At 45.2% G+C, this 15,525-nt stretch overlaps 1 protein-coding gene across 1 annotated transcript in view; it reads right to left on the bottom strand.

The window, feature by feature from the left end:
* Positions 1 to 15,525, bottom strand: part of LOC142291656 (S-adenosyl-L-methionine-dependent tRNA 4-demethylwyosine synthase TYW1-like) — a 293,905-nt gene that overhangs the window by 258,130 nt on the left and 20,250 nt on the right. The window contains exons 3-4 of the mRNA XM_075336334.1: positions 6,602 to 6,736; positions 3,578 to 3,679 (exon numbers count right to left, since the gene is read on the bottom strand). Of these exons, the coding sequence (XP_075192449.1) occupies positions 3,578 to 3,679; positions 6,602 to 6,736 (237 nt within the window). The remainder of the gene's footprint in view (positions 1 to 3,577; positions 3,680 to 6,601; positions 6,737 to 15,525) is intronic.

The following is a 15,525-nucleotide window of genomic DNA, read 5'->3' as shown; positions in this document are numbered from 1 at the left end:
ACTTGGTAACTTCCAGTCCATAAAAATTCAAGAATGCGAAGCTAAATCAATTTGGCTGTAGACAGCTGATATGTAGGTCAGGTAAGATTGCTCAGAAGCAGAAACGCGATAAGAAAATGCTGACGCACCACCGCAATAAAACTAGTACAGTAGTTGACAAAAATGCCTAGAGCTAAAAAAGTTCAATAGATATCCTTAGCATTTTCTGTAGGACATCAACTAAAGTACCTAGGGCAACACTGATGTTGGGCAAAGAAGTCACTACTATCCTCATTACTGCTGCAATAAAGGCTTTCCCAAGTTACTGTATGCAGCATTTCATTAGAAAATGTAACGGGAACCTGTCAGGTGCAGTATGCACCCAGGACCACGAGCAGTTCAGGGTGCATATTGCTAATCCCTGTCTAGATAAACCGATCTTTATCTAAAGTATTTCTAAAGATTCTTTCTAATATGCTAATAAGGCCAGGGAATAGTCTTGAGGGCGTTACTTCCCCCGACTAACCGCCCTCTTAGAATGTTAGTACACCCACAGGGGTGCACTAACATGCTATTCAATGCAGCGGCTCCAGTGGTGCCACACGTACCTGTGTCCACTGTGAACGCTGAAGCTGAATGTCCCGCATTCTGGTCATGCACAGCAGGGCTGTGGAGTCGGTAAGCCAAACCTTCGACTCCGACTCCGACTCCTCAAATTCTCTTGCACCGACTCCGGCTCCGACTCCGGCTCCGACTCCGGCTCCGACTCCTACATATATTGCTTATAGTTAGGTGAAAAATTTATTGTAGTACATGAATATGTGTATGTGAACATCAGACATTTAATAATTTTTATGATACAATAATCAAGATATTTGGATAGAACATAAAATATATTTATTGGAATACAACTTTAGAACACAAAAAACTGTAATAAATTGTAAATATGTAATACACTATGTAATATACAGTAGATTACATATATATCTTGTGTGTATATACACTGTATACATATATATATATATATATATATATATATATATATATATATATATTAATTATTTACAATTTATTAGTTTTTTGTGTTCTAAAGTTGTATTCCAATAAATATTTTATGTTCTATCCAAATATCTTGATTATTGTATCATAAAAACAATTAAATGTCTGATGTTCACATTGTACTACAATAAATTTTTCACTTAAATATAAGCATTATACTAAATGTTGTTATTTAGTAAAATATTCAGCACATTCTGCATTGCACTCCTGTCCCCAATTTATTATATATTTTAGGAGTCGGAGTCGGTGCATTTTATACCGACTCCGACTCCGACTCCACCAAAATGAGCTCCGACTCCGACTCCGACTCCACGACTCCGACTCCGACTCCACAGCCCTGATGCACAGTAGACCTGTCTGAAGCCGGGACGCGTACACCCGACTTCATACCGCATGACTGGAAGTGCGGGACATTGAGCTCAGCGTTCACCACAGACAGGATTCTATTTGTGGACTACCTCGGATTCCATCAACTATGGCGGGGCTGCATGGTTTGTTTGTTTTTTTAATAAAATGGTGAACCAGGCACAAAGTGATATAAAAAATAAAGTATTTGTGTGCGTTTTTTTTCTTTTAACTTACTGGATTAGTAATGGGGGGGGGGGGTATCTGAGACATCAAGACCATTAAAAGTGCTTTACACGCTGCGACATTGCTAGTGATATCGTTACCCATGTCACACGCCAGATCGCAGATAAGATTTGCAGAGATCGCACATAGGTCCTTTTTATAGCGCCGGTCACATGTGCGATCTCGGCAAATCGTATGTGCGATCTAGCGTATTACATCGCTTAGGAGATCGTTAGCGATGTTGCAGCGTGTAAAGCACCCTTTAGATATTTCTACATTACAAACAAAAGGGCTTGATGAAAGCTGGCATCAATCAACCCCAACCACCAACAAACCGATTGCCACTGCACCAGGGCAATCGGGAAGAGCCAAGGCGAAGTGCCAGACTTTGTGCCTCAAATGCGATGCGCCACGTCTAGGATGGCTGCAGGCTGCTATTTTTAAGCTGGAAAGGGTACAAAAACCATGGACCTTTCTGGCCCAATAATATCAGACCACAGCTGTCTGCTTTTCCTTTGCTGATTATTACAAATTGGGGGAACCCCATGTCGGGATTTTTTCATTCACTTATTTATTCAATCATAAAAACTGTCCAATAAACTCCACAGGGTGCAATTGTATTATGTTTCAGTGGGTTATGTATTTAATGTCTATATATCGGTCTCTATAGCCTTCATATTCAAAAATGCTAAAAAACAAAAAAAAAAAAAAAAACACAAGTGAAAAACGCATCGCAGACACGTCAAAAAGCGCATTGTTGCCACTGTATCTTTTCTACCAAGAGACGCAGAAATTTCTGCATGAAAATCCTCAAAGTGTGGATATACCCAAATACTGAGCCCTTTATATATTTTTTTTTTAAGCAAAATAAAAAAAAAAAAAAGATAAACTGAGCATACACCCATTTAAAGAGACAGTTCTGGGTGCAAAGTACCACAATTTCCCTAATTGTGCAGCAGGAAGCTGATACTCATCTTTTTTTCTCTTGAGGCTTAAGCGGGCTTTACACGCTACGAGATCGCTACAGCAATCTCGTTGGGGTCATGGATTTTGTGACGCACATCTGGCCGCTGTAGCGATCTCGTTGTGTGTGACTCCTAAAAGCGATTTTGGATCGTTGCAAAAACGTCCAAAATCGCACCTCATTGACATGGGGGTCCATTCTCAAATATCGCTTCTGTCGCGTGGGCGAAGTTGTTCCTCGTTCCTGCGGCAGCACACATCGCTATGTGTGACGCCGCAGGAACGAGGAACCTTTCCTTACCTGCCACATGCCAGCAATGAGGAAGGAAGGAGGTGGGCGGGATGTTCGTCCCACTCATCTCCGCCCCTCTGCTTTGATCGGCCGGCTGCTTAGTGACGTCGCGGTGACGTCGCTGTGATGCCGAACGTCCCTCCCCCTTTAGGGAAGGATTGTTTGGCAGTCACAGCGACGACGACGACCAGGTTAGTGCGTGTGACGCTGCCGTAGCGATAATGTTCGCTGCGGCAGCGATCACAAAATATCGGTATAACGATAGGGGCGGGTGCTACCACGCTCGCCATTGCTAGCATCGGCTAGCGATGTCACAGCGTGTAAAGCCCGCTTTAGTCTGTATTTAATAATCATGAAAACTTGCTCTCAATGCACTGGTGTGAGGCAGAGCTCAAGGGGGAGGCATTTGTGTCTCAGACTTCCTCAATCTCCCTGTAGGCACTAGAGCCAAGCTGCAGCCCAAGAACCCGGATCAGCTCTAAATGAGCAGAGCTGAAAGCAGCCAAGCAATAAGATCAATAATAGCAGGCAAGTATTCCCTGTTTGTAGGGCCATAAATCATTAGTGAGCTACAGACTGGACAGTCACTAATGCTTACATAGAATAAAACCACAAATACAACATAATACTGTAGGCACATTGGGGCTGGGGTTCTAAATATTGCAGTGACTACAATAATTTCCCATCCATTGCATTATTTACATGTGTACTCACCTCTTCAACCAGATTGTCATCTGGATCATACTCCTTCAGGTTTAGAATTTCTACAGAAATGCCCAGAGAAGTGATGTCTTCAGCAAGAGTAGCAGCAAATCCCTAAAAACAAAATGTATCAAAGGTTTATTTGCATGTATAAAGTGGATAAGAAGGAAATCTCGGAATATTAAATTGCACAATTCTCTGACAAAGGAAACATTTTATAAAGCACCTTGTAATGGTGGCCTCAGCGGCCCACCGCACTCACGCAATGTGACGTCAGAATCTCTCTCTATGGACACGTGTATCTGGCTACTGGTGACGCTACCAGCCTGAGCATTTCACCAAGATCACTTACAAGCAAGCGCAATCCTTGACATAGGCTAAAGTAACAGATGCCATGGGCCGGTTTCATCAAGAATGTCATTCTGCATGCCAGTCTTAATAAGCTGTACACTGCTGCAAGTTGCATACACCTCTTAATAAAATTGGCGCATCTTTCATCTCCTAAGATCCACAGTCAGTATTGGTACTCATGGTCTGGAGTGCATTTCTGGAGTAATTTACACCAGTGTAGGGGAAGAAATTGTGTCCCAGAATTAGACTATGTAGAGTGGGTCTCCTTTGCAGCTCTATACCAGAGCAAAGCATCTCCCCTGATGAATCCTGGCGGAGGAAATGTGTTGGAAGGCTTTATGGTGAAGATTTTTAAGGCTACGTAATTTAGGGTCAGATTGGGACGGTCCTTGTAAGGGCAGGAGTTAATGGGGATTGAGGAATAAGCTTAGTCCACTTCAGGGAAAGAGCTCTGTGCCTGTTAACGGATGGTTACCTGATCCCCTCATTCCTCTGACCCTGCTAACAACAGACCCGGACCTATGGGTGAGACCAACCCTTTATTGAATTTACTATGGTGATTGTATATCCTACCACATGACCACTTTGAGTTTTTTATTACTAAGCAAAACTAATCCCCAAATAATGGCATTATGATCATTTTATGTACCCGAAAGACACCACTGTGACTTTGGTTTGTTTTCTCTATAGGTAGTGAGTAATATAATCTTTCTATGATATACTACGACAAAATTTAACAGCTCATGTTAATCCTAATATGAGGTTTGAAATTTTTTGTAGACCATGACAATATATGGGGATATAAAATAAAATTTATTGTATCAATATGGCATATTTATTAGTGTTGTTCCCACTGGAACATATACAGCTGGTTTATTGGCCATTGTTTTGGTTACCTTTACCTGAAGTTTATGCTTGATATTCAGAAACTTGGTTTACAACTCTCAATGGCCTCTCAATGATTGACATTGTGGTTTGGTACCACTGAACTTTTCTGATATTTAGCGGCACATACCGTCTCTAACAAGAGTGGTGTCCGTGACAAGGTTTTGTTCAGGTTATTGGTCCCTTCTGGACATGAATGTCGTTTTCTCTTGTTTGCACATTTTTTTGGGTGATTGAGTCACTGCACAATTTTTAAATATTTATATAAAAGTTATGTATTAGGCCTAAGCCACACGGCGAGAAAATCGGTGCGAGTGGAGTGCGATAAAACATCGCATTCCCCTCGGACCAATTCTAGCCTGTGTGACAGCACACATGGGCGATTATTTTCTCAGCCCTAATCGGACTGAGAAAATAATCGCAGCATGCTGCGATTGTAATCCGAGACTCTTTCTCTCGCACCCATTCAAGTGAATGGGGCGAGAGAAAAATCGCACTGCACTCGCGGTACACCGGTGTACTGCCAGTGCAATGCGAGAATGTCTATAGCCGGCTACACAGGCGAGAGGGAGAGAAATCCCTCCCTCCCCTCCTGAGTGCCGGCCCGCCCCCCGCAGCTGAGATCTGCTCGCACGAACGGACCTCAGTTGCAAGGACACAAGCATGAGACTCGGCTCTGCTGTACTGCCAGCACGAGCCGAGTCTCATGCAAGGGGATCGCAGTAGTGCCCGTGTGGCCCCGGCCTAATTATAATTTTCCTCTATAGTTGCTGGTAATGGGAATAAATGGTCATAAATTAATCAGGTGTGATTGATTATGATCAGTCACTCCCCAGCTCCAGCCACTTCACTAAAGTCAACAGATCGGGCCACGACAGGTGTACAAATGCCAACTAATGCAATATTTTTGTGCACGTATGAGTTGTTCAAACATTTAGCGAAATTCCAAGGTGGTTTACAACAGTATTCTGACGGAACTGCTTTGATGAATCGGACGCCATGTCTTTTTTCCATCTGTGCAGAGTACAACCAAGCCCTGAAATGCTGTTGGGAGACATGGAAGCATCTATCCCTGAGGGGTACACTTTTAGGCTGCGTTCCCACAATGAGTTGTTGATGCTGAGGATTTTTTGTTACATAAAAAACGTATATGAGTTACTGCTGCAGAAAAGCACCAAAAACGCATGTAATCAGCACATGAATCTATCAAAGTTTTGTCAAAGCCAAATACTAGTAGGTATCAAACTCACCAAAAGCTTGTTGTGGGGATGTAGACTATAGTTTTGGCCTGATCAAATCGTATGGGTGTGACCAACAGGCTACAAGCCGACATGGTGTACTAAGCATATGTGTGACTTCCGCCTTATTGAAATCTTACTCGTGTGCATTTACAATACTTAGCAGTCACCCCCTCCATGAATGGTAGGTGTGTGAATGGTTGTCCATCAGTGTTATAGACCCGTGCTGGCTCCGCCTTAACATGGGGCGTGAATACATTCTGCAGGTATTATTACGTATAGCCACTTTTGTTCTGTGATTTCTTTTTTCCCATTGAATTGCTAGTAATCTGCTGTGACCCCGCGCTATGATTTGGCCTTAAAAAATAGCCTCTGTCACAGTGTGGTACAAAATTGGAGATTTGGTGGATTTCAAAGATTGCTTCATGCATTGAGGCCCATAAACTGGATTAAAAAAATAGATTTGTAGTACCACAAAAACAATTGCAGTTACTGGTACATTCTATAGAGGAATGAAGGCTCAGTGTAACACAGAACATGCATTAATCGATTTGTAACCTACCTTGGCCGTACCAGTCTGAGAGCCATAGAAAATCTTGACACCCGAAACAAAGACTTCTTTTTCCTGATCAACAATCTTGCTTTTTAATGGTTTATTTGTTAATGGTGGTAAACCATTCTGAGACAATGTTTCTACCTGATGAGGAAAAAATATGAAAGTTTCTAAGGTCAGTATAACATACCATAAATAGTGCCAATATCATCTCCAAAATATACCTTTTTATGTTAAATACTGATGACCTAGGCCTATCCAGTAACCAATACTACATGATGGTCCAACTTTCACACCCTCTCTAATCAGTTTTGTAATGGGACTGAGCACTGTTTACAGTGCTGTGTATTTACTAGTGCTAAGTATTTAAAGTACAACACATGGGAAAGAGTGGGCACAACTACACCAAACATGTACTGGAAAATCCAGAATAATGGAAAGCAGCAAGAGGAGCCCCTTGTTGCATGCACAAAGTGTGAAAAAGTTTATTAACAAAGAGAAATATTATTAAGAACACTTAAAAAAGGGAAAGATCAAAGGGGTGATCCACCCATGAGCAGGCGCACCCACACTTCCTCCCTCACTATTTACTTATCTGGTATTGTATTGGCTCTCTTTCATCTGTACCATATTTATGTTAGTCCTACATTTGGTGACTATGTATTGCTGTATACTGTTCTCTGGTACTGTTATTTTTGAGCCTATGGGATTTGTTCCATCTGCATTATTTCATGAGGTTTTAGTGGTGATGTGCTAAACTGTTCATGGGTGGATCACCCCTTTGATCTTTCCCTTTTTTAAGTGTTCTTAATAATATTTCTCTGTGTTAATAAACTTTTTCACACTTTTTGCATGCAACAAGGGGCTCCTCTTGCTTCTTTCCATTATTCTGGATTTTCCAGTACATGTTTGGTGTAGTTGTGCCCACTCTTTCCAGGTGTTGTGTTCTAAGTTCTATTTATGGGTTGGAGCACACTTCCATAACCTATTTATTCAAGGTGGTGCCGTCCCCATTTGTTTCTTAAGTATTTAAAGTAGTTTTCCCAAGAACAAAGGTAATTTTATAGTTCATTGTAATCAATAGATCTTGGTAAAATAATAAGTTTCACAATTGGATGTGTTTAAAAAAAATGTTCCTGTGCAGAAATAATCTGATATATGTATCCCTGATACGTACTGTGTAATGGCCGTGTCTGACCGTACAGGGACATGGTCTGATCATACCACAGCTCCTGGGCAGGGGAGGATGCAAAAGAGAACAAAAACATTACAGCACAAAATCATAGAGGATTCTTTTTGTGAGGTAAAACATTTCACTGCCTGTTCTTAAAAAGTGTTTTACTTCAAGGAAAGAATAATTTGCAACCCCATGTTGTAATGTCCTTATACTCTTTTGCGTCCTCCCTGACCCAGGAGCTGTGGTATGATCAGACCATGTCCCTGTACAGTCAGACACATCCATTACACAGTACATAGCAAGGGTACAGGTCATAAGATTATCTCAGCACAGGAACATTTATTTTAAATACATCCCATTATGGACTTTATTATTATTATTCCAAGATCTATTGATTAAAATTAACTTTGTTTACAGGATGACCCCGTTAAGCTTTGTCTCATTCATTTAAAGGTGTCAAACTTGCAATTATCAAGCACGGTCGCTAGGAAATATAGAATAATATGCACTTTGGAGTAATGGAAGCAATGAAGGGGTTGCGCACCCTGAGCCCTGCAACGTCTTTACAGTGAATGTGTTGGCAGCCATTTGCTATTTAAAAAAGTTGTCTGGGCCTTTAAGATTGATGACCTATTCTTATGATATGATTGATGACTGTGCAACACCCGACATCAGCGATGATCAGCTGTTCCCAATGGCACCATAGCTACTACTGCAGGTAGTGATCTTTTACTTAAAAACTCAAGATTTTGCCTTCGGACATCCAATGTGCCTTTGGAGATTTGTGGGCTGCTCCTCATCATGCCAGGATCATACAGCTGAGCAGTTTGAACCTGAATGTCATGGTAGAGTCAGACTTTAGAAGCCGCAAAGGGCTAGTTTATATTTATATACACATATTATGTATAATTATATATATATATATATATATATATATATATATATATATATATATATATATATATATATATATATATATATATATATATATATATATATATATATATTATACATAATATGTGTATATAAATATAAACTAGCCCTTTGCGGCTTCTAAAGTCTGACTCTACCATGACATTCAGGTTCAAACTGCTCAGCTGTGAGATCCTGGCATGATCTATCTATCTATCTATCTCTTTTATTTTTTTTATTTAAATTAGTCATATTTACTCAAATGTGTTATTTATTGATTTATTGACCAGGGTAAAGTCCCACAGACAGCAAAAAAACCTAGAAAGTTGGGCCAGATCATGTTAGTTTTCTTTAGCGGTTATACATTATCTACATGGTTTAAAGAGATGTGTGATTAATGCATATACGCGGTAAAATGATGCATAAAGAATATATACATAATAATAACGGTAAGCATATTTTATAGACAGGATTTGGTCCCCCACATCAGAACATAAGAATGGTAGCATCAGATCTGATTTGCGATTTATTCCACTTTCAACAAATGTATTCAGCCTAATCACACAAAAGGACTGGTGATGTAGAAGTTCCCATCTATGGCTACCTCCTCCCAAAAGGGGAATAGACTCTGAAGCATTTCAGTAATGGAAAATAATTAATCCCATGTTTGATTTTTTTTCTCTTGGTGGATTGTAAAGAAGTAAAATTTAGTGATTGAATATAAATTAGTTGAAAAAGACCATGGATTGTAAAATGGAACCGTTCTCCATTCATCCACTAGAAGAATGATTTCTTTGTGTGGCAAATGAAGCAATTATTAGATAATACAGAGGACTTGATAAATGGCAGGACAGTATTATTCAGTGAAATCGCTTCTGCTGATGTGATAATTACCATACGTGTAGAAGGAATAAGTTGGACAAATTTATAGAATACTTGTTCCTCAAACCTTTAACTTTTGTATGTTTCTGGTATATTTAAAATCCAATAGTTCAGAAATGCTGTGCTATGGAATTTATCCAGATTAAGGGCATGTTCATACATTGCATTTTTGCCATGAAAAGAAGGGAATTTTGTTTACTTACCGTAAATTCCTTTTCTTCTAGCTCCAATTGGGAGACCCAGACAATTGGGTGTATAGCTATTGCCTCTGGAGGCCACACAAAGTATTACACTTAAAAGTGTAAGGCCCCTCCCCTTCTGGCTATACACCCCCAGTGGGATCACTGGCTCACCAGTTTTAGTGCCAAAGCAAGAAGGAGGAAAGCCAATAACTGGTTTAAAGACCAATTCAATCCGAGGAAACATCGGAGAACTGAACCATACCACATGAACAACATGTGTACCCGAAAAAACAGAAAAAACCCCGAGAAAACAGGGCGGGTGCTGGGTCTCCCAATTGGAGCTAGAAGAAAAGGAATTTACGGTAAGTAAACAAAATTCCCTTCTTCTTTGTCGCTCCATTGGGAGACCCAGACAATTGGGATGTCCAAAAGCAATCCCTGGGTGGGTAAAAGAATACCTCATGATAGGGCCGTCAAACGGCCCTCTCCTACAGGTGGCCAACCGCCGCCTGAATGACTTATCTACCTAGGCTGGCGTCTGCCGAGGCGTAGGTATGCATCTGATAATGCTTGGTAAAAGTAAGTAGACTCGACCAGGTGGGTGCCTGACACACCTGCTGAGCCGTAGCCTGGTGCCGTAATGCCCAGGATGCACCCACGGCTCTGGTAGAATGGGCCTTCGGCCTTGAGAGAACCAGAAGCCCAGTAGAACTGTAGGTTTCCAGAATTGGTTCCTCGAGCCCCCGAGCAAGGGTGGATCTGGAAGCTTGCGACTGTTTACGCCGACCAGCGACAAGGACAAAGAGTGCATCCGGGTGGCGCAGGAGCGCCATGCGGGAAGTAGAACCTGAGTGCTCTCACCAGAACCAACAGATGCAAATCTTTCTGAAATTGATGGACTGGACGAGGACACAAAGAAGGTGAGGTGATATCCTGATTGATATGAAAATGGGATACCACCTTAGGGAGAAATTCCGGAACCGGACGCAGAACTACCCTGTCCTGGTGAAGGACCAGGAAGGGAGTTTGTATGAGAGCGTTGCTAGCTCGGAAACTCTCCTAAGAGACGAGACCGTTACTAGAAGGCCACTTCCCGTGAAAAACGGGAAGGGAGACATCCTTCAAAGGCTCGAAAGGCGGCATCTGGAGAGCAATTAGAACCTTGTTCAGATCTCAGGGCTCTAACGGCCGCTTGTACGGAGTGCTGAGAAGACAAACTCCCCGTAGGAACGTGCGTACCTGAGGAAGTCGTCGTTTCTGAAAAAATACAGATAGCGCTGAGACTTGTCCCTAAAGGGAACTGAGCGACAACCCATTTTCCTACCTAGATTGCAGGAAGGAAGGAAACATAGACGATGCAACCGGCCAGGGAGAAACACCCTGCGCCGAGCACCGAGATAAGAACATCTTCCACGTCCTGTGGTCAATCTTGGCGGACGTTGGTATGCTAGCCTGTCTCATGGTGGCAACCACGTCCTGAGGTAATCCTGACGACACTAGGTTCCAGGACTCAATGCCACACCATCCGGTTGAGGGCCGTAGAATTCAAATGGAAGAATGGCCCTTGAGACAGCCAGTCTGATTGGTCTGGTAGTGCCCCCGGTTAGCCTACCGTGAGGCACCACAGAACCGAGTACCACAACATCCTCGGCCAATTTGTAGCGACGAGGATGGCGCGGCCGCAGTCGGTCTTGATCTAGCGCAGTACTCTGGGCAACAATGCCAGAGGTGGCACCTAAGGTAGCTGGAACTGCGACCAATGCTGAACTAAGGCGTTTGCCGCCAGAGCTCGATGATTGTGAAACCGTGCCATGAAGCTGGCACATTGTTGTTGTGCCGTGACGCCATTAGATCGACGTCCGGCCTCTGTCAGCGGCGCCAGATCTCCTGAAACCCGTCCGGGTGAGGAGACCATACTCTTTCGGCCACACCTCAGCGACTTAGGAAGTCAGCTTCCTAGTTTCCACACTTGGGATGTGAATTGTGGATATGGTGGATGCCGTGTCTTCCACCCACATCAGAACCTGCCGGACTTCCTGGAAGGCTTGCCGGTTGCGCGTTCTTCCTTGGTGGTTGATGTATGCCACCGCTGTGGAGCTGTCCGACTGAAGTCGGATATGCTTGCTTTCCAGCCGCTGTTGGAAGGATTGTAGGGCAAGATACACTGCTCTGTGTTCAAGAACATTGATCTGAAGAGTGGACTCTTGCTGAGTCCACGTACCCTGAGCGCTGTAGTGGAGAAAAACTGCTCCCCACCCTGATAGACTCGCGTCTGTCGTAACTATCGCCCAGGACGGGGATAGGAAGGACCTTCTTTTTGACCAAGAGGTGAGAAGAAGCCACCACCGTAGAGATTCCTTGGCCGCCTGAGAAAGAACGACGACTCTGTTGAGGGACGTCGACTCCTCGTCCCATTGGCGGAGAATGTCCCATTGTAGTGGACGCAGTAAAACTGCGCGAAAGGAACTGCCTCCATTGCTACCATCTTACGTAGGAAGTGCATGAGGCGTCTCAATGTGTGCGACTGGTTCTTAAAGAAGAGCTTGCAGCCCGTAGTGAATGCTGTTTGTCTAGCGGCAGCTTCACTATCGCTGAGAGAGTAAGAAACTCTATGCCTAGATATGTTATCGATAGGGTCGGGGTCGGATCTGACTTTAAAAAGTTGATGATCCACCCAAAACTCTAGAGAGTCTCCAGCGCAACGTTCGGGCAGTGTTGGCATGTTTCCTAAGAGAGTGCCTTGACAAGTAGATCGTCTAAATACGGGACCACAGAGTGACCCTGAGAGTGCAGGACTGTGACTACTGCTGCCCTGACCTTGGCGAAGACCAGTTGGACTGTCGCTAGCCGGAAGGTAGAGCTACGAACAGAGGGTGTTCGTCTCCTATAACGAAGCGTAGAAACGCTAGTGCTCTGGATCAATCGGCACGTGTGGATAAGCATCCTTGATGGCTAATGATGCTAGGAAATATCCTTGGGACCTTGAGGCGATGACATGGCGGAGGGATTCCATCCGGAACCGCCTGGTGTCCACGAGCTTGCTGAGCATTTTTAGATCCAGAACGGGACGGAACGGCCCGTTGTTATAGGTACCGCAAAGAATTTGGGGTAAAAACCGTGACCTTGTTCCTGAAGAGGAACGGGGGTCATCACTCTTTCTGCCTATAGAGTGCACCCTGTTTGCAGAAGAGCAGCGGCCCGGCCGGGAGGTGGAGAAATTCTGAAGAATCGAGTTGGAGGACGAGAAGTGAGCTCTATCCTGTACCCGTGAGACAGAATGTCTCACACTCAATGGTCATTGACCTATGGCAGCTAAATATCGCCAAGGCGGGAGAGCCTGCTACCGACCGAGGCCGCAAGTCATGAGGAAGCCGCCTTGGAAGCGGGTTTTCAGACTGTCGCTTTTTTGGGCGAGACTGAGCCCGCTAAGAATCTTAGCTCCTCTGATCCTTTTGAGTCCACATTGGACGAGGAAAAATGGGACCTGCCCGAGCCTCGAAAAGGCCGAAAACCCCGACTGCCTCTTGCTCTGTTGGGGTTTGTTGTGTCCGGGCTGAGGAAAGGATGAATCCTTACCCCTGGACTGTTTGATGGTTACATCCAACGCTCACCAAACAGTCGGTCAGCAGAAAAAGGCAACTGGTTAGGCAACCTTTTTTGGAAGCAGAATCTGCCTTCCATTCACTTAACGAGCAGACCAGGCTCTGCTTAAAAACACGGAGTAGCGGAGGCTACCGCCGCACGGTTCGCAGAGTCCAGGACAACCTGAATCGCGTAAGAAACAAATGCAGACATTTGAGAGGTTAAGGATGCCACCTGCGGCACAGATGTACGTGTAACCGTGTCAATCTGTGTAAGACAAGCTGAAATAGCTTGGAGTGCCCCAAGGGAGAGAATGCCGGAGCCAACGGTGCGCCGACAGCCTCATAGATGGCTTTCGACCAGAGATCCATCTGTCTGTCAGTGGCATCTTTGAGTTTGCAGTTCCATCTCCCACTGCAACTATGGATCTAGCTACAAGCCTGGAGATTGGAGGATGCCGCTCGGGACATTGGGTCCAGTCCTTGACCAAGTCAGGGGACAGGGATAACGTGTATCCTAAGCCGTTTGGAGAAGCGCATATCTGGATAAGCGTGGTGTTCCTGGACTGCCTCTCTGAAGGCAGAGTGGTCCAGAAAAATACGTGAAGCTGACTCCTCCACTGGAGGAGCTGTGAGAAATAACCCACATTCTATAGATGGACGCTATAAGATTATTTACTATGGCGTCACAATCAGGTGTATCCAGATTGAGAGCGGTCTCAGGATCAGAATCCTGAGCCGCTACTTCCGCCTCATTACACAGCGAGTCCTTCTGTTAGGACCCTGATGAAACCGAGGCCGCTCATAGCGAGCCCACTTAGGCTGTCTGGGACTGACGTCCGTGCAGAGCCGTGACTCTGGGATGCGTGTGACATTCCCGGAGCTGTTAGTTATTCACACTGAGGGGGGCCATGGATCAATGATTCAACAGTGCCCATATTGTGAGAGACATGTCCGGACTGCTAGGCTTCTAGTATCATAGCCATAGTCTCAGAAAAACTGTCAGTAAATACTGCAGACACCGTCCTCATCCCCTGGCCATTAGTGCATACAATGGGAGTCTATGTACCTGCCGGCCGTATAGCCGTACATGCTGTACCAGCTGTATAGAAAAACATGTGGTTCTGCACCTTTGTTTTACACAGAGAATATGCTGATAACTCCTCCGCATAATCCAGGAGGGTATATACAACGTGCGACCAAACAGTGCAATGTATATAGTACAAGCATATCTATAAGTGCACTTCTGCACTAGTGGGGTTAGCACCACAGGTGCTGCTTAACGCCTGTTACAGCGATTGTGTGACTATCAGAATGCCAGGGTCTTCCACACTTGTCTCTGTATCGTACAGAAACTGACACTAATGGCTGCCGGTGTCCTTGTAGAGAAGGAAGCCGTGGGCGTGCCTGAGAAAGTGCGGGAATCCGGATTCACAGTGCACACAGTGAGAGGGGTGGAGTATGCAAAACATACTCCAGCTCTCAGCTCTGCTCTATGCAGCGTCACGCCCCTACCCTGACTGTCAGGGCTGTGGGCGGTAACGAAGGGAGACTAGGCCCAGAAGCCGGGGACTCGAGTTAACAGCGCGGCCGCCGTAAAAGCGCGGGCCGCGCTGAAGTCCCCGGCGCACCACAAGTGCCAGCCGCGCCGCAGTTCCAGCGGCCGGCGCGACCGATTCATAGAAGTGGCCAGCGTCCCGCCCCTCTCCTGACTGGCAGGTCTGGGGGCGGGAACGAACGGAAGCAGGCCGCAAAAGCCGGGGACTCTAGTTATCAGCGCGGCCGCCGTAAAAGCGCGGGCCGCGCTGAAGTCCCCGGCGCACCACAAGTGCCAGCCGCGCCGCTGCCAGCGGCCGGCGCGACCGATTCCTGGAAGTGGCCAGCGTCCCGCCCCTCTCCTGACTGGCAGGTCTGGGGGCGGGAACGAACGGAAGCAGGCCGCAAAAGCCGGGGACTCTAGTTATCAGCGCGGCCGCCGTAAAAGCGCAGGCCGCGCTGAAGTCCCCGGCGCACCACAAGTGCCAGCCGCGCCGCAGTCCCAGCGGCCGGCGCGACCAATTCCCATAAGTAAGCCTGCTTCAGCAAAGCTGAATGAGGCCATGGCACAGGCGCCGCAGCGCTGATGTCCCCCGGCGCACTACAACACCCAGCATGCTGCGGTGTGAGCGCCAAATGCACGGGGACACAGAGTACCTTGAG

This window comes from Anomaloglossus baeobatrachus, chromosome 2 (genome assembly GCF_048569485.1).
Source record: "Anomaloglossus baeobatrachus isolate aAnoBae1 chromosome 2, aAnoBae1.hap1, whole genome shotgun sequence".
Lineage (NCBI taxonomy): Eukaryota > Metazoa > Chordata > Amphibia > Anura > Aromobatidae > Anomaloglossus > Anomaloglossus baeobatrachus.
This window is presented reverse-complemented; position numbering and strand designations above follow the sequence as displayed.